An 18,587-nucleotide genomic window follows, 5' to 3' on the forward strand; every position below is an offset into this window, starting at 1 on the left:
CAATACTCACAACGTTCAAAACAATGGAAGATAATAATTATTAATTTTAAAAAACTTAAATAGTAATATCATACCTTTGTGTGTTTCTTGTAAAATGGGAGGGCTTGTTTTAATGCCTATGGTACTGCCTGAAACGCTTGAAGACAAATTGATTCCCACACCTATAAAACAATTAGAGTTAATCAACTATTTTAATAGAAAATGAAGTCAGAATATGTAATGGCAAGTATTAAAAAGCCATCATTACCATTAAAATTGTTAAAAACAACTAGAAAATGCAATGTTATATAAACTAACTTTAAAGTTAGATATTATTGGGTCAGAATTATATATTTTTTAATTGGTAGACAGCAGAATGTGTCTGAATAATACTATAATGTCAACTGCATAAAGATTGACTCAACACACGTAGTTATTTTTGAATAAATCATAGGGGTAGTTCAGCCACACTAAAATCAATTACACCAATCTAATTTTGAAACTGGTTCAATTTCACCTAGCTTTCACTAGACCAAGTAAAATGAAATTTTGTGCAACTGATGCCTAAAAATGGGCAAAGATCAAAATTATAGGAAGCAGGCTTCTAGTCCCTCGGATGTAGACACAACTGGCATGCTATAATTCCTCAGAGAAAGAGATAGTAATCTGCAGTAAACTTTTTGACATGTCACAGTCCTGGTGATGAAGGTACCCCACAGTTCTGTTAGGCAAGGAATTCCAGAGTGCTCACTAAATGGTTAAGGAGGAACTGCAGTGTGTGACTTGGATTTCAAAGTACTTGCTGATTTTGCCTTTCTAGATGGTTGAGGCTGCTGACTTAGCCAAATAATCTGTACAATTATGTTTCAGCAAAAATTAAAATGAAGTAGTGATTTAACAAAATTATTTGTATGCTCTAGAGGCGACTTACATTCCCTGGTGTTTGGAGGTGCCAATGCACAGGAGTGGCAAACCTTTGCGTAAGTGTTTCTTGATGTGTTATCCAGAACGTAGTAACTGTAAGTACATATTGAAGAAAACTTATATTTATATTGGTGAATACTGGGCAAGTTTTAGATTATGCTGAAAGGGAGAAAAATCCTGCGACACTGCATTGCAATCATCAATAAACACAACTACACCAATAAGGAATTTTGAACTCAACAGGGTATTAGCAGTAATATCCTCTGTAGCTTTACTAACAACAATCAATAATAATAAACTGAGTCTGATGGTTTGGCTGATTTAATTGTCAAGGGCTTTTTCTGTTGGTTCATTAACCATATAACCATATAACCATATAACAATCACAGCACGGAAACAGGCCATTCCGGCCCTCCTAGTCCGTGCCGAACTCTTAATCTCACCTAGTCCCACCTACCCGCACTCAGCCCATAACCCTCCACTCCTTTCCTATCCATATACCTATCCAATTTTACCTTAAATGACACAACTGAACTGGCCTCTACTACTTCTACAGGAAGCTCATTCCACACAGCTATCACTCTCTGAGTAAAGAAATACCCCCTCGTGTTTCCCTTAAACTTTTGCCCCCTAACTCTCAAATCATGTCCTCTCGTTTGAATCTCCCCTACTCTCAATGGAAACAGCCTATTCACGTCAACTCTATCTATCCCTCTCAACATTTTAAATACCTCGATCAAATCCCCCCTCAACCTTCTATGCTCCAATGAATAGAGACCTAACTTGTTCAACCTTTCTCTGTAACTTAAGTGCTGAAACCCAGGTAACATCCTAGTAAATCGTCTCTGCACTCTCTCTAATTTATTGATATCTTTCCTATAATTCGGTGACCAGAACTGTACACAATATTCCAAATTTGGCCTTACCAATGCCTTGTACAATTTTAACATTACATCCCAACTTCTGTACTCAATGCTCTGATTTATAAAGGCCAGCGTTCCAAAAGCCTTCTTCACCACCCTATCTACATGAGACTCCACCTTCAGGGAACTATGCACTGTTATTCCTAGATCTCTCTGTTCCACTGCATTCCTCAATGCCCTACCATTTACCCTGTATGTTCTATTTGGATTATTCCTGCCAAAATGTAGAACCTCACACTTCTCAGCATTAAACTCCATCTGCCAACGTTCAGCCCATTCTTCTAACCGGCATAAATCTCCCTGCAAGCTTTGAAAACCCACCTCATTATCCACAACACCTCCTACCTTAGTATCATCAGCATACTTACTAATCCAATTTACCACCCCATCATCCAGATCATTTATGTATATTACAAACAACATTGGGCCCAAAACAGATCCCTGAGGCACCCCGCTAGTCACCGGCCTCCATCCCGATAAACAATTATCCACCACTACTCTCTGGCATCTCCCATCTAGCCACTGTTGAATCCATTTTATTACTCCAGCATTAATACCTAACGACTGAACCTTCTTAACTAACCTTCCATGTGGAACTTTGTCAAAGGCCTTGCTGAAGTCCATATAGACTACATCCACTGCCTTACCCTCGTCAACATTCCTCGTAACTACTTCAAAAAATTCAATAAGGTTTGTCAAACATCATTGGCTGGCTTTATCCTGATTCATCCACTGAGAATATACACAATGCCCTGACATCATGCAGGGACATACAATTGGGAACTGGATTAATACTTAACACTAAATTGAGATTACCAGAGGTGAATAAATTCATACTTCCCCCATAGGTCAGTGGTAAGTTTGGACAGTTCATCACTGGTAGCAAACTTAGGGCAAGAATGGGAGAAAAGATCAGCAATAGGACCAAGAGATGGGGAAGTGATCCCTCAAGACTACTCCATCATCCAATAAGATCTTGGCCTCAATTCCGCTCTCTTGCCCAGTCCCCATACTCTACACTCCTCTCTAGTCTAATCATTTCTATGTGTTTTTCTTGGAGTAACATTCAGTAACTGAACCTTCACAGCTTTCTGGTGCAGAGACTGCTAAGGGCGCGGACGCGGGCGGACACACACACACACACACGTGCACGCACACACACACACAGAAGAAATTATGTACAATTGTATTTTTGATTAGAAAGCTCTGAGCTCATTTGTATGTTACTTTATTTGCAATCTTTTTTGAGTATGCATCAGAATATTTATGGAATCCTTCCCATGACATCCATACTTAAGAAAGTGAAATTTATAAATCATATTGCTTGTTCTTTTACTATTAACTTCCTTCAACTAAAATGATTTTAAAGTCCTTAGGTTCATGGCCTTTCCTAAATAATGTCAGAGTATTGTTACTGGATTTATTCAATACTTCTAGTATAGTGAAAAGCAGAGGTGGGATAATGGAAATGTTTTGGGTTAAGATGTTTTTATCTGATCCAATATGTAGTAATTTAATTTCTGTAGTTCTAACAACTAATTACCTACACATGGAGATAAAATCTGAGATGAACATTCCGAAGACCTAGAAGGCTCTAGTTATTGCAATCTTGTATTGGAGGCAATATTATCTGAGATGAGCTATTTTGTTAGTGTCTTGTCAAATATCCTTGATCAAAACATGTTCACTAACAGTTAAATTTGATTGTCAGGAGATTCAAAGCCAGGATTCTCTGGTGCAATGTATTTTTCTGACAACTCTCCAATGTAGCAGGATCAACGTATGTGATTAAAACGAGAATCACAGGAGTTCTTTGTGGTTGGTGGTATCGGTGCTGATGCCAGACCACAAATGTGTGCAAGGCCAAAAGCCCATGGTGTCAGTTTTCTGCTCCGCACAGCAATTTATAAACAGTCTCCTGTTCGTGATTACAATTCTAATCACGATTGTGAGACAGCCAAGTCAATACTCAGAAGAAATGAGCTACTGATTGTGGCCTTGTTACAATATATTGCACAAGTAATGTGGAAACAATGCCAGCTCAAACAGTTATTTTTACTTAATGGAATGTCAGAACTTTCACAAACATTAAGTGCTTAAAGATAATTCAGGGAAACATTGTTGTGTGCTGAAATCTGATGAGAGCAGATGTGTTGTAATTGGAGGGAGAATAGAAAGGATAGAGATAAATGATGAAAAAACCAGGCAAATGTATCAGATAGAGCCAAAGCGAAGATAATAATTAGAAATACTAGAGAACAGGGCAGAAATGTTGGGAAGTGAAACAAACAACCATATTTCAAACAAGAGGAAAATATCATTTCTGAAGAAGAAAGAAAGAAAAAAATTGGACCTAGATAGTCTACTAAAGAAATAGGAAAGTACAGATAACTGATTTGATATGAGATGGCATGAAAACAAATTTTGCGGACAACAGCCTGACAGGAATAGTTATCCAAAAATTATCAGATGAGGTTCATTTTCCTGTGCCCATTCCTAGCTCACTGACTGACATTTTCCATTGATGCGTTTTTAAGGTCAGGATCTAGGTTCTAAACATAGAAACATAGAAAACCTACAGCACAATTGTGGTGAACTAGATATACCTGTCTGACTGCTCCTGTGGCTCCTCCCACAGACCCTGCTGACTGCTCCTGTGGCTCCTCCCACAGACCCCTGTATAAAGGCGACTGTGGGCTGCTGCTCTCCCTCATTTTCCCCAGGATGTAGTGTTGTTTATTCTTCCAGTCAATAAAAGCCGATATCTCGCTTCCTAAGTCTCAGCGTGAGTTATTGATGGTGCATCAACAATACAGGCCCTTTGGTCCACAAAGCTGTGCCGGCCGAACGTCCTTACCTTAGAACTACCTAAGCTTACTCATAGCCCTCTGTTTTTCTAAGCTCCATGAACCTATCCAGGAGTCTCTTAAAAGATCTCATCGTTTCTGTTTCCATCACTGCCGCCGGCAGGCCATTCCACGCACTGTTCTGTTGGGGGCCCAGAACTTGCTGTGTTTTGGCTGACTGCCTGTTTTGCTGCAGAGATTGAAACCTAACTCACATGCATCAATAGGATGAACTTGCTGTTTGAGGACATTCTCGGCCTGCTTGGGGAGGCTCCGTGGGGCTCCGCTTCTGATGTCAAGCAACACACACAAGATGCTGAGGAACACAGCAGGCCAGGCAGCATCTATGGAAAGGAGTAAACAGCCGATGTTCTGGGCTGAGACCCTTCATCAGGACCAGAAAGGGAGGAGAGAAGTCAGAAGAAGGGGGTGGAGGGGGGTGGGGAGGGGTCAAGGTGGCAGATGATAGGTGAAACTGGGAGAGGGGGAGGGGGCAAAGTTGACCAATCAGTGCAGAAGTACAAGTTCTGCCACCTTGTATTTCTTCTGCCCGCCTTCTTATTCTGGCTTCTCCCTTTCCTTTCCAGTCCTGATGAAGGGTCTCTGCCTGAAACATTGATTGTTTACTCTTTTCCATAGTTGCTGACTGGCCTACTATGTTCCTGTGGTGCGTTGCTTTGGATTTCCAGCATCTGCAGATTTTCTTGTGTCTCATGCTGTCATTTTGTCCCTGCCTGAAATAGCCAAGGAAACCTTGGACAGACTGACTGCAGGCTACGCCATAGTTCTGCCATCCGTCAAAGCTGCCTGTGCTTTGCCACTAATGCAGACCAGACCTTCAACGCAGTTGTGAGACCAGGAACCGGTCTCAATTAAATGCTACGTAATCTACACTGCCATGTCCTGGGCTCTCTGAAGCTTACAGCTCCCAAGTGAATTCTGCTCTCCTGACACGTGCCCTCCCCATCGATTGCACCCTTCACGCTGAATTACCATCCCCTCTCCCGTCCCACCCCATCGTGATCTTTGGCAGTCGTCGTGACTGGACCCTGCTACTTCCATAGTACCTTAACTGGTCTGCAGTCTGCCGCCCTTTATCTATAGATATTGCCTTTTCATTTCATCTGGATAGTTGCTAAATAAGCATTATACAATTTCTAGAAAACTATTTCCATCTGCAGACCAAAACTAAGGGCCATAAATTAAAGCTGGTCACTAATAAATGCTGAGAATGACTAGAGTGTGGGACTATACATGGCATAAAATGGGACAAGGGAAGCAGATGAGATTGTGAAAGACTATGCTAATATGACCAGAGGAAGGGGAAGAGAATGGTGGATATCTGTACACAGTTTAAACATCAACATGGAACGGTTGGGTCAAATGGGCTGCCAGTGAGTTGGATTTCTTGCACAGCACCACTTCAAATTGTCTGACATTTGGCCAATTTTGTATCAATACTGTCACTGTCTCATTTCTTTATGGGTTTTAATTTTCCAGCAAATACGGTATTTTACATGGCACTTAGTCAAGCGTCATTCATGTCGCCTCATTTGTGTGGACAATGGCCATCACTTTCACAACATGCCCGTTCAAAGCCACGCTTGCATAGAATAATGTTTCGGTATTTGTGATAGCCAGCAAATCATTGGTTTATCAAAGTCAAAGTAGAATTTCTATCATGATTAGCTATTCTAGGCACCCAGAAAGTACGTGTGTAAATTGCAACATGCACCTGATGTGACAAGGCTGCTGGGTTTGCTGGCCTTGACTGTTAATTAGGCTTCAATTAGAAGCTTAATATCTAATCCTCCATCAATTAAAAGGCACTCCCCAATTCAGGTCACAGCTGGGGATCTCAGCGATGAAGATCAGTCTTGAGTGGATCAATCTTTCTTCATGTAAGTGGCAAAAAGTGTGAAAATGTAAAGACCGTAACGGAAACATTTGTAAAGGATTGAGAGTCATTGAATGGTTTATTGTATATAATTTTATTTTTGAATAAAGTATATTTTGTTTAAAAAAGAAGTTCATGTTTTAAAAACATCAGTGATATCACTTCTAGAAACAAATTCGGAGGTCTGAGGAAGAGGTCAGTGGATGGGGAGAATAGTGTGAGAAAGGTGATCAGAAAGAGAACTCAGGAAGGTTAAAGAGAGGAAGATGCTGTACACTTTAACTACACTAAATATGGTCTTCACTCCTCATAAAAATGTATATAGATGTCATCAATATTCTCAGTTTTATGTTATTGGATACGAATCTGAGTGAAAAGAACTCTCTGCTATATTTTTCAGGTATTCCAGGCAATTACCTTTTCTTCATCCTTTTGCTTAAGTTCAGGTAAAGTGTAATTGTATTTATTCATTTATTGATGCAAATAATTCACAGCTAACGTGAAACTTCTCAAGTACTCTCAAATAATAAAAGATCACAAGACATAGGAGCAGAATTAGGCCATTTGGCCCATCAAGTCTGAACCATCATTCCATCGAGGCTGATTTGAACCCCATTCTCCTGCCTTCTCTCTGTCATCTATCAACCTCCACCTTAAATATACCCAATGACTCGGCCTGCAAAGCTATCTGTGCAATGAATTTCACAGATTCACCACCCTCTGGCTAAAGAAATTTTTCCTCATCTCTGTCCTAAGTGGACATCCTCAACTCTGAAGCTGTGCTCTTTGGTCTTCGATACCTCCACAATAAGGAAGCTTCCAATATTCAATAGGTTTCAATGAGATCCCCCTCATTCTTCTATATGCCAGTTGAGTACGGGCTCAAACCCATCAAACACCCTTCATTTGTAAACCCTTCATTCCTGGGATCATGCTCGTGAACCTCTTCTGGACCCTCTTCCATGCTAACACATCTATTCTTAGATAAGGGGCCCAAAATTACTCACAATACTCCAAGTGCAGTCTGACCAATGTCTTATACAGGCTCAGCATTACATCCCTGCTTTTATATTCTAATCTTCTCAAAATCAATGCTAACATTGCATTTGCCTTCCTTACCACCAACTCAACCTGCAAGTTAACTTTTAAAGAATCCTGCATGAGGACTCCCAAGTCCTTTTGCAACTCTGATTTTTGAATTTTCTCTCCATTTCTCCCATCCTGCGCACGGACTGTTTGATCTGCTTCCGTCTGGTAGGCGCTTCAGATCCCTCCAGACTAAGACTAATAGGCACTGGAGAAGTTTTTTCCCTACTGCGGTCACTTTGCTGAACAGTTAACTGCCGGTTAACTGTCGGCTAACTATTACTTGGATTGCACTGTATGTATAATCTATAATCTATATTTTCATTTATATTTATCATTATTATTGTTATGAGCAGAGAGACAACATCTGCCGGAAGTAAATTCCTTGTATGTGCATAGGTACTTGGTGATTAAAGTCTGATTCTGATTCTGATTCTGATTTAGAAAATGGTCCACACCTTCTGCCAAAGTGCATGACCGTGCACTTCCCAACACTATATCCATCTGTCACTTCTTTACTCATTCCCCCAATCTGTTCGAGTCCTTCTGCAGCATTCTGACTTCCTCACACTACCTGTCCCTCCACTTATCTTTGTATTGACTGCAAACTTGGTCGCAATTCCTTCATCCAAATCATTGACGTAGAGCATAACGTGAATAGAAGCAGTCCCAACACCGACCCTAAGTCACCGGCAGCCAACTAGAAAAGGCTGCCTTTATTCCCACCAGTCAGACAATCTTCTGCACATGACAGTACCTTTCTTGTAATACCATGGGCTCTTATCGCGTTAAGCAGCCTCGTCAAAGGTGTGCAACACCTTGTCAAAGGCCTTCTGAAAAACCAAAGTAAACAACATCCACTAATACACACAAAATGCTGGTGGAACGCAGCAGGCCAGGCAGCATCTATAGGGAGAAGCACTGTCGACGTTTCGGGCCGAGACCCTTCGTCAGGACTAACTGAAATGAAAGATAGTAAGAGATTTGAAAGTAGTGGGGGGAGGGGGAAATGTGAAATGATAGGAGAATAATAATAAATAATAATAATAATAAACAACTTCCCTTTGTTTATCCCGCTGTACTGGAGACAGGGATATATGTTTATCCCGCTGTACTGGAGACAGGGATTACTCGACAGTCACTATATCGACTAACGCATATTTCCCATTACACTTCAGGAAGCCAAAACTTGTTCAGTTCTTACAATTAACCAGGTTACTATTTCATGCTTATGTGAAAGTAGAGTAACAATATTATTGTATATTAGTATTTATATTCTGGCATATACAGTGGAAAATGTAATCTAGAAATCTAATGTTCAAAAACATTCCAAATCTGATTGAAGAGAATTTATGGGGGAAACATCTCAAATAGATGATTTTGTAGGCTTTTCACAAAAGAGATTCTTAATATTAATATGAAATCTTTGATTAACTGCACTTACCCTGGGATACAAGGACCACATTCCGCATCAGTTTCCGCAGTGCCTGGTGTTAAGACAGTAGCTCGATAAAATCCCTCACAATCTTTGTGCCTTCGGCAGCTCTGATAGACACCCTTTGAGAATTTGCCATTCGGGCAAGGATGGCAGCTATATGACTCATCCTTAACTCCGTAACCACAGTTCTAAAACAAAGATTGTACACTTTGAGGAATGTAATGTTTTCATGGACTTTCATGGTATAAATGACTTGTATTAAAAAATCTGTCTAACATGCTCAACTTGGCGTTTCAGCTTGACAGGATGATTCTGTTCAAGACAAACAGAAACTCTCTGTTGTCAGGGAGGTATGTATGATATCAAAGGATGGTGCACAAACTCTTCTGTAGTTAACAGTCATTGTCTGTGGCAATTGAACTCTACAATTAAATGCCCGCCACATTACCTGCTGAGAGTTTACTGTTGTGTTCATCACCGCTGACTAGGTGCCCCGAGCACAAATGCTAAAACACACTGGGAGAGTTTTACAGTGTCATCAGCCCTCTACAAAACAATCATCCAGACAGTCTCTTCAAAGATTCAAAGGATCAAAGTACATTTATTACCAAAGTATGTGTGCAGAATACAATCCTGAGATTCATCCTTCAACAGACAAGTCCAGAACAAAGAGACAAAACCATGGAACCTGTTCAAAGAAAATACATCAAACCTGCCCCCCATGCACAAAAAAAAACCATGCAAAAACAGCAAAAAAGAACTGAGCAAAAAGCACAGAATTTAAAACACCAGATCACAGATCATTGAACTAGTCTCATATGTTTGCAATTCAATTCAATCTAGTTCTGTATCGTTTGTTAATTTCAGGCCACACAGCCAGTCCACCCAATCAAAAATCGCACAAAATAGCAACAAAAAAAAAAGGAGTGATCAGAAGCACATCATAATGAGAACGACAGAGTCCAATCCACAAACCACGTCAACTAAACCTTACCCAAGAGCCAGAATTCTGGCACCATTCTCCGGCAGCAGCCAGCAAGAGGGAGAGAGAGACCGTTCGAATGCAGGGGACTGTGAGTAGCAGCTGACAGGGTGAGATAGACTCTCACCCACAGTCATCTTCCTCCGGCAGCAGCCAGCAAGAGGCTGGTAGACGGTGCAGAACACGCGCACACGTTCCACTCTCGCCTCGATGATTTTAATCTTCCTCAGCACTTTAATTGGCAAGATCGGAGAAAGCTCCAGATCACTCAGTGGGCTCAAAACACACCACCAAAATGTAGATCCCAGGCCCCAACAGTAGCAGAACCACATTTGAAAGAAAAAGAAGTGAAAGAAGCAGTTTTGTGAACTATGTGAAGGATGTCTCCCTTGGTCATGTTGTTCACTAGTGCCATCTTCCCCAAAATTGTAGGAGGCTTAAATCATACTAACCTGCAGAACATTTTACCCAAATTCCACCAATACATCACCATGGCCACAGGAGGAACAAACGGACTGAACCAAGTTAAAACAAACAGATGCGGTAATTAAAAAGCCATCCCACACCTTAATCTAGGCCTCTCTGACTACTTCCTTATAATGATAATTGCAGCATACTAACCACTGCTGAAAACAGAGAAACCAGTCAAGAGGACATTCACTGTATGGCCTAATGAGGCAATCTCTGTGCTTCAGGACTGATTTGAATAGACTAACTGGCAGATGTTCAAGGGAGCCGCCACAGATGGGGAAGATACCAACATCAAGGAATATACCTCATCTGTCACTGACTCCATCTGTAAGTGTGTAGACAATGCTGATAACTGAGGAATGGTTATCTCACAGTTCAGCCAGAAGCCCTGTCTGAACGCAGAGAAGCGCTCCCAACTAAAATCCCAGGATGCTGCCTTCAAGCCTGGTGACATTAACAACTCAGAGCAGTCAGGAGAAATCTCATCTCAGGCAACAGGAGGACAGAGATCTCCTATGTACAAGCAAATTCAGGAACCCCTGTCGATAACAATCCCTAGCGTATGTGGCTGGGCATCAAGAGCATCACTGTCTACGCAAGGTAAAACATTGTCGACTTTACCAGTGACGCCTCCCTCCCCAAGTCTCTAAACAACTTTCATGCATGCTTTGAGGTATACAGCCAGGAAAACTACATCCAGGTAAAGTAGCTACTGTCTGTAACAGTAGCAGATGTGAGAAGGCTGCTGTCCCCACGTGCTTCAAATCAGCCACCGTCACACCAGACCAAAGAACTCTACACCTTCGAACTAAATGACTATCACCCGGTGGTACTGACACCAATCACCATGAAGTGCTTTGAATGGCTGATAATGACATACATCAACAACACCATTCCTGCCACATTGGACACTCGCCAATGTGCTTACTGACAGAACTGCTCTACGACAGATGCCGTAGCATCTGTTGTGCACCTGGTTCTAGAAAACAAGGATACCCATGCCAGAATGCTGAATTTTAGTTCAGCATTCAACACTACTGTCCCACAGACCTTGGCAAACAAACTCCTACTCCTTGGTCCAATTACCCCACTGTGCAACTGGTGTTGGCCTTCCTCAGGTTGTCAAGATGCACCACTGCTCCACCCTCTCCATCATCCTCAGCACAACCAGGGCTGTGTGCTGAGCCCATTGCTGTACACTCTGCTCGACATGACTGCACAGCCAAGCACTCATGCAATCACACTGTCAAGTTTGCTGAGGACATAACTGTGGTGGGGATCATCACCGACAATGATGAGACAGTCTACAGACAGGAGATGGAAGAGCTCGAGGCCTGGTACCGGGCAAATGACCTCTTCCTTAATGTCAACAAGAAGATGGTTATCGACTTGAGGAGAACCTGCACCACTCACACCCCTCTTTACACCAGCAGTACAGCAGTGGATACTGTGAGCAGTTTCACACTCCTGGGAATGCATATCTCACACAACCTCTCATAGTCCCAGAACTCATCCTACACAGTCAAGAATGCCCACCAAAGCCTCTACTTTCTAAGAAGGCTAAAGAAAGCTGGACTATGCCCCTCCTGACGCACCATCAATAACTCACGCTGAGACATAGGAAGCGAGGTATTGGCTTTTATTGACTGGAAGAATGAACAACACTACATCCTGGGGAATGAGGCAGGGCAACAGGCCTCAGTCGCCTTTATACAGGGGTCTGTGGGAGGAGCCACAGGAGCAGTCAGCAGGGGTCTGTGGGAGGAGCCACAGGAGCAGTCCAGACAGGTATATGTAGTTCACCACACCTCCGTACTCACATCATTCTACAGATCTACAGCAGAGAGCATCCTGAAAACTCCATCACTGTATGGTACGGAAACTGGACTGCGGTGGACAGGAAGGCTTTACAATGGGCAATCTGTCCAGTGCATCACTGACACCAGCCCACTTGCCTTGAAAGATATATACAAAAAAGGAACCAGAAAAAAGACAGCAATATCATGAAGGATCCCACCCACCCTGTTTACCGATCGTTTGACTCACTCCCATCTGTAAGGACGCTACATAACATCCATGCCAGGACCATCAGACTCAAATACAGTTACACTTCCTAAGCAGTAAAACTGATCAACACCTCCATCCACTAACCCATCTCACCACACCCCCCACCTCCACTACTTTATCACATCCTGTCAGAGTCACTCTTGTGCCTAGAATCATTCTATGTATACAAGCTATTTATTGTTATTGTGCTTTTTTATCTTAGTGTGCTTTTTATATGCTGCATCAGATCCAGAGTAAAATTATTTTGTTCTCCTTTGCTGTTGTGTACTGGGAATAACATTAAAAAATCTTGGATTTGAAAAACCTAAATTTTGCATTGCACTGGTTATCACATTTACTAATAAAGTATAGACTATGTTCATTGTGTATCTATACTACTGAGGTTTGAACAAACTCATCTGATATTACTCTCCATATAACAGTTGCTAATGGAGATGTACACTTGGATGCTATTTAAAAGAGCTATCTAGACTCCTGATTATTTTTAATTTAATCAATGCATTGTACAATCTTTATTAATTTAGATATATTTCTAGTTTTCTGTCAGAATATTCTCTTTAATTATTGAAGCTTTAAATAACCAAGACTTATCTACTTCTTATTCCAAAAGTAAATGTGAATTCAGGGATTGACTTTTTTAAAAAAACTGAAGATTATCAAGGCAAACACACGTGCAGCCTTGTAAAGAGTGGGGACAATTTATAATAGAAATGTGTCATTAAGAGCACACGCCTATTGACAGTGGTGAGGCTCAGAGCAGACGAGAGAACAAATTAAAATATTGCATAAATTACAATAATTGGATCAGAATAATTACCCAATTCAGTTGGTTTCATGTTGTTTTTAATTACTGTTGTCCAAATGCATAATCTAACAGATCACTACAATTGACACCAAGAAATTTGCTTTGCTTGTACCAAATAAACCTATGACATAAATTTCCAGCCAAAAATAAGAACAACGCTACTGTTTGGTGTGCATGGAGCAAGGACCATGGGTTGATGTGAATATTTAAAAGTTGCTTTATATGTCGTACTACTCTGTCACTGGATTTTTGGAAGTGCGTGTCACTGCCCTGTTCATACACTGAATGGCAGACATTGCTGTTTGAGCCAAATATACTGTAACTTTATTTTAGGGTAATCAATTCCAAGTGTAAAAAAATTGATAACTTGATGTGTAGAATGACTGTTAATGAACTTTTCTGGTTTTGAAAAAATATTTGTGTAAGTATGGAATATGGTTCCCCAAATCTGTGAATTGCTTATGAGATTTATTAAGATACAATTTTATGATTGATACTTTTTCTTACTTTTCTTCAGTCCTTTTTCTCTTTCTCTTATCAAAGTCAAAGTACATTTATTATAAAAGTATGTATAGTTTATACAACCTTGATATTCATCTTCTTTCTAGCAGCCACAGAACAAAGAACCCAATAGATCACCTTAAAACAAAAGAAGACCTTCAAACACCCAATGTGCAGAGTAAAAAAAAGGAAAAAAAGTACAAACAATAAAAGTAAGCAAATAGCATCCAGAAGTGAAGTTCACAAAGGTGAGTCCACACTGTGATAATTGCAGGCCACAGCCACAGCTCAATGCAGAGAAGAGTATACCACGTGGAGTAACAAACTGAAGTTCAGCGCAGAGACGAGTAAACCTCGTGCAGCAATGATTTGAACAGGCCCGTGCCTTGCCTTGGACCCCGACACCCTGTACTTTTCAATCTGACCCAGAACGTAAATCGTCCAGACCCTGCTCTTGGACCCAGACACTGACCCTTCGATACGCTTGAGCCGGTGCCACGCCACCTCGATTCAGCCTGTACTCAACTTTTCCAATTCGACTCGGTGCTTAAGTCGATCTTTCCTCGCTCTCAGGCCCAGGTCCAGGCTCTGCCACCTCGACTCTGCATCTCCTCCGCTCGGTTTGCCTTGGTTCTGCCAAATCGAATTGCCTCCATTCCCCACTCACCGGCCCGGACCCCAACGCCTAGAATCAGCCCGTACACACCGTGTTGCAGCCGTCCCACACCTTGGAGACTTCAGTTCCCACTGCAAAAATGCCTGGTTGTACAGGCCGCTCCAGAGCTCAACTCGAGGAGGAAAGTTACAGCCTATTGTTTGCAGTGATCGTTTACCAGAAAACGTGTGATTAATGAAGTATTTCATTTTCTTTGTTTTATTTGTCACCAGCATTTCTTTGTCAACATTTCCATCAAAAGTACTCAATAAAATGTCAAGTTCTCAACTTCTTGTATATTAAAGTTGAAATATCAAGTGCAAAGCAGCCAGCATTTCTCAATTATTACTGATACAATGAATTCATCATTTTATTACTAGTTATTGTCCAATTATCATCAATAATTATTGCTCATGCACATTGAAATCACAGCCAAAAAAGCTCACCAACGCCTCTACTGCTTCAGGAAGCTAAAGAAAATTTGCATGTCCCTGTTGACCTTTACACATTTTTATGCATCTAGATGCATCAGTAAGGGAACTGCTCCGTACATGACAAGAAACTACAATTTTTTGGACACAGTTCAGTACATCACAGAAATTAGCGTTCCCTTTATGGACTCTGTCTATACTACTCTGTACCTCAGTAAAGCAGGCAGGAAAATCAAAGACCCCACTCACCCTGGACATTTCCTTTCTCCTTCTCCCATCAGAGCAAAAGATACAAATGCACATACCACCGGGCACAAGGACAGCCTCTCCCCCAATGTAATAAGACTATGAAATAGTTCCCTAGTACAATCAGATGGATTCTTTACCAAACAATCTACCTTGTCATGACTTAGCACTTTATCATCTACCTGCACTGCACTCTTCGGTCGCCGCTACAATTTATTCCGCATTCTAATTGATTTACTTTGTTCTACCTCAATGTATTGTGAAACAATTTCATCTGTACAAACAGTATGCAGGGCATGCTTTTCACTGTATCTAATGGTAATACCAATGTGCTGCGTAAGGCCTGCACTAAAATGTGTTGTCAGGAGTTATGCAAATCAAATACTCCTTTGCTTTTAATGTTTTTAAACTTGATATGATGCAAGAGAGCACAATTTCAAAGTGTGATTCTGACCATGTATTTATTTCTGAGGTGACAGAATTGGAACCACATTTTACCTTACAAATTAATTCAATTTACCCAAGATTCTAAACTTGTGAGACTTCATTGTCATTTTGACTTTATAGGAATACAGGTTAGATAACTAAAGGAGACAAATAGCAGGAAGAAGACATAATACATGTTGAACCCTGTGACTGACTTTAAATTATAGGGCTCTATACCCGGGTGCACCTTGAAATTTCAAGACTAATGCTAATTGCCTAGTTTGCCATGAATGTCTGCCTATTAAATTTTAAAAAGTAGTCATAAAATACATTTTTCTAAGTGCAACTTACCAAAACAGGTTCTTCACCTGGCCCACATTGTGGACAGGCATGGCAAGCACCAAGGGTCTGATTAAAATATTCATTTTCTCCACACTGAGAAGAGTAATCAGCAGTAATAGAAGAGATGAACAATACCTAGTGTTCAAGGATAGATCATTAATTGATTGCTGAATATTCAAGGACCAAAATTTTAACGTTTATAAACATTTATTTTTGCAACGAAGTAGACTTTAAGAAATAAATTACCCCTTAACATAGATGGCAGTCACATCTATATTTGTCTCTACTTCAGGAGGCACAAAGGACATTATCTTAAATTATGAATTAACTCCAAACTACATACCAGGAAGAGTTTGGTAAAACAATCACCTCAGAGACACGTATACCTCAATCCTGTCAAAGGATCAGCTCACACTGTCATTGTTCATTTTTACGTATTAAAGACTTTCTGAAATCATATCATATAAGTTATATTAAATGAAGACATCTGGATCTCTTCAAGCACTGCCATTGCCAATTGGCAATTTTCAATGGTGCCTTCACTGAGTTCCTCCAGCTCCTTTGTCCAATTATCAACTGCCAACTCTTTTTTCCAGCCTTGCCCCATACTGGCCATTTCCCTTCTTTCTTTGCACTCCGGATGAAGTGTCTCATTTCTGCCACACATCTGATAGATGCTGCCTAACCCGCTGAGTTCCTCCAGCTCCTTTCTGTGTTGCTCCAGATGTCCAGCATCTGCATCACTCTTACGTCTCTGAAATCGATGTTGTTGTCATTTCTCATGTAAATCCTGATGACCAGATATAAAATACAAGGAGTCTTGAGAGTCACCCATTTGAGATATTATTAAAGTTGTGTTAAAAGGGACTGTGAAACCAATTACACAATGATGGAAACTATGCTGATTGATATGTTTCATTCTTGTGAAGATCATGAAACATGGCACTGCTTTCTCATGGCAACATTGGTTTTCACTTAAATTTACATGGTGCCTCAAACAGAGGAAAATACTTTGTAAAAGATCAGATCAAATAACAGCTCACAGATCCTCAAAGTCTGCAAAAATATAAACTTCTTCATGGAAGATAATTTGCCAAATGCACAGTTATTTGTGATGGGTGGTCTTCAATGTAGAGCAACCACAGAGTCACCTTTACTTAATTAAAACCATCTAAATAAAAGTCATGGAATAGAAATTATAAGATGTTCTATTTATACCACATGTCTCACTTTTGGTATTATTTTCTAAAGTTTCATGTTTATTAAAAATATGGTTTTGCTATAACAGATTGGTGAAATTAAAACAGTCCCAGCTCAGTAAAGTCTGGAAAATTGCCAAATGTCAGTGGCAGTAATACAGATGAGATATCATTTGCTATAGCTTAATATGATCTGCAAATTACAATAAGCACAGATAACAGTGACAAAAGCAGGAAGAGCAGAAATAGAAAAGACTCACTGCTTTTCCAGACTTATTTTCTCAGCGTTTAACTTTGCCATCAAGAAGCTTTTAGGTGGAATTCTGGCCCATCTGTGCCACAATTTTTGCTCCATTCAGGATATCCACACCCGAATGACAGCTGCAAACCTACTGTACAAGTGTGAAGTTGTAATAGTTTGCTGATGATGCTTTGAGAGGCTGAATTCAAGTAGTCTAACTTGTGCCAAAATGCAAATGAATATTGTAAATTTTTTAGTCACTTTCTGCAGCATCAGCAATAAAACTAACTATGGATTACTGACCTATTTTATGCCTTATTCATGTTCTTTCCAAAACAACTTGTATGGTAAAGGAAACTGAATGTGCTGAAAAATAGCTGCTGATTCATGACGATCCTGTTTCATGTTGCAGCCAGAGATTCATTCAGGATAATCTTTCTCTTATAAAAATGAGAATAAATTGGGAACAGGTGGATAACTTTGGTGGTTTCTGAAAATGTTTTTTTTTCTGATTTGCATAACTAGATAAGCATCATTGAAGCTCTTAGAGACTTTCTTACAGAGCAACTGCACAAAATATATGCTTGCATTTAATGTTTAAATATGTGAACTGGAGCTCTTCAAGGCTTAAAGTCCAAAGAAATTTACTTTTCTATTTCTGAACAATAGACATAACACTAATGGCTAAAATGCAAAATGGATGTTATTGTTTGTGAAAAGATACACTCTACAAATTCCCACTTTTAGTGTGGAACACTAAAAGGAAACTAAAAGCATATAAATGGAAATCTGGGAAACATACATTTCCCACAAAATGATATGATGTTCAATAGAATCAGCTTTCTCCATTTGTTCTAAAACAAATTAGGAATTAAAAGATATCGCAATGCATTGTGATGCTCCAGGATCTATTAAAAAATTAATAAATAGTGGTAGTTTATGCAGACTTTGCTTAAGTATGAAAGATAATAATTTCCCAAAACTTCCAGTAATGTTGTGCATTAAGGAGGAAGCACTGAATTGTTTAAATATAATCAAATCCCAAGATGCAACGGAAAGGATATTCCTCTTCATGCCTGGGGTTAACAATTACAATACTGTGCAAAAGTCTTAGAGACACACTCAACC

At 40.2% G+C, this 18,587-nt stretch overlaps 1 protein-coding gene across 1 annotated transcript in view; it reads right to left on the reverse strand.

Moving 5' to 3' along the window:
- Window positions 1–18,587, reverse strand: part of edar (ectodysplasin A receptor) — a 43,475-nt gene that overhangs the window by 23,045 nt on the left and 1,843 nt on the right. Inside the window, exons 2-5 of the mRNA XM_073041926.1 lie at window positions 16,029–16,154; window positions 9,100–9,281; window positions 911–996; window positions 75–161 (exon numbers count right to left, since the gene is read on the reverse strand). Coding sequence (XP_072898027.1) covers window positions 75–161; window positions 911–996; window positions 9,100–9,281; window positions 16,029–16,154 — 481 coding nt within the window. The remainder of the gene's footprint in view (window positions 1–74; window positions 162–910; window positions 997–9,099; window positions 9,282–16,028; window positions 16,155–18,587) is intronic.

Source organism: Hemitrygon akajei, chromosome 4, assembly GCF_048418815.1.
Source record: "Hemitrygon akajei chromosome 4, sHemAka1.3, whole genome shotgun sequence".
NCBI lineage: Eukaryota > Metazoa > Chordata > Chondrichthyes > Myliobatiformes > Dasyatidae > Hemitrygon > Hemitrygon akajei.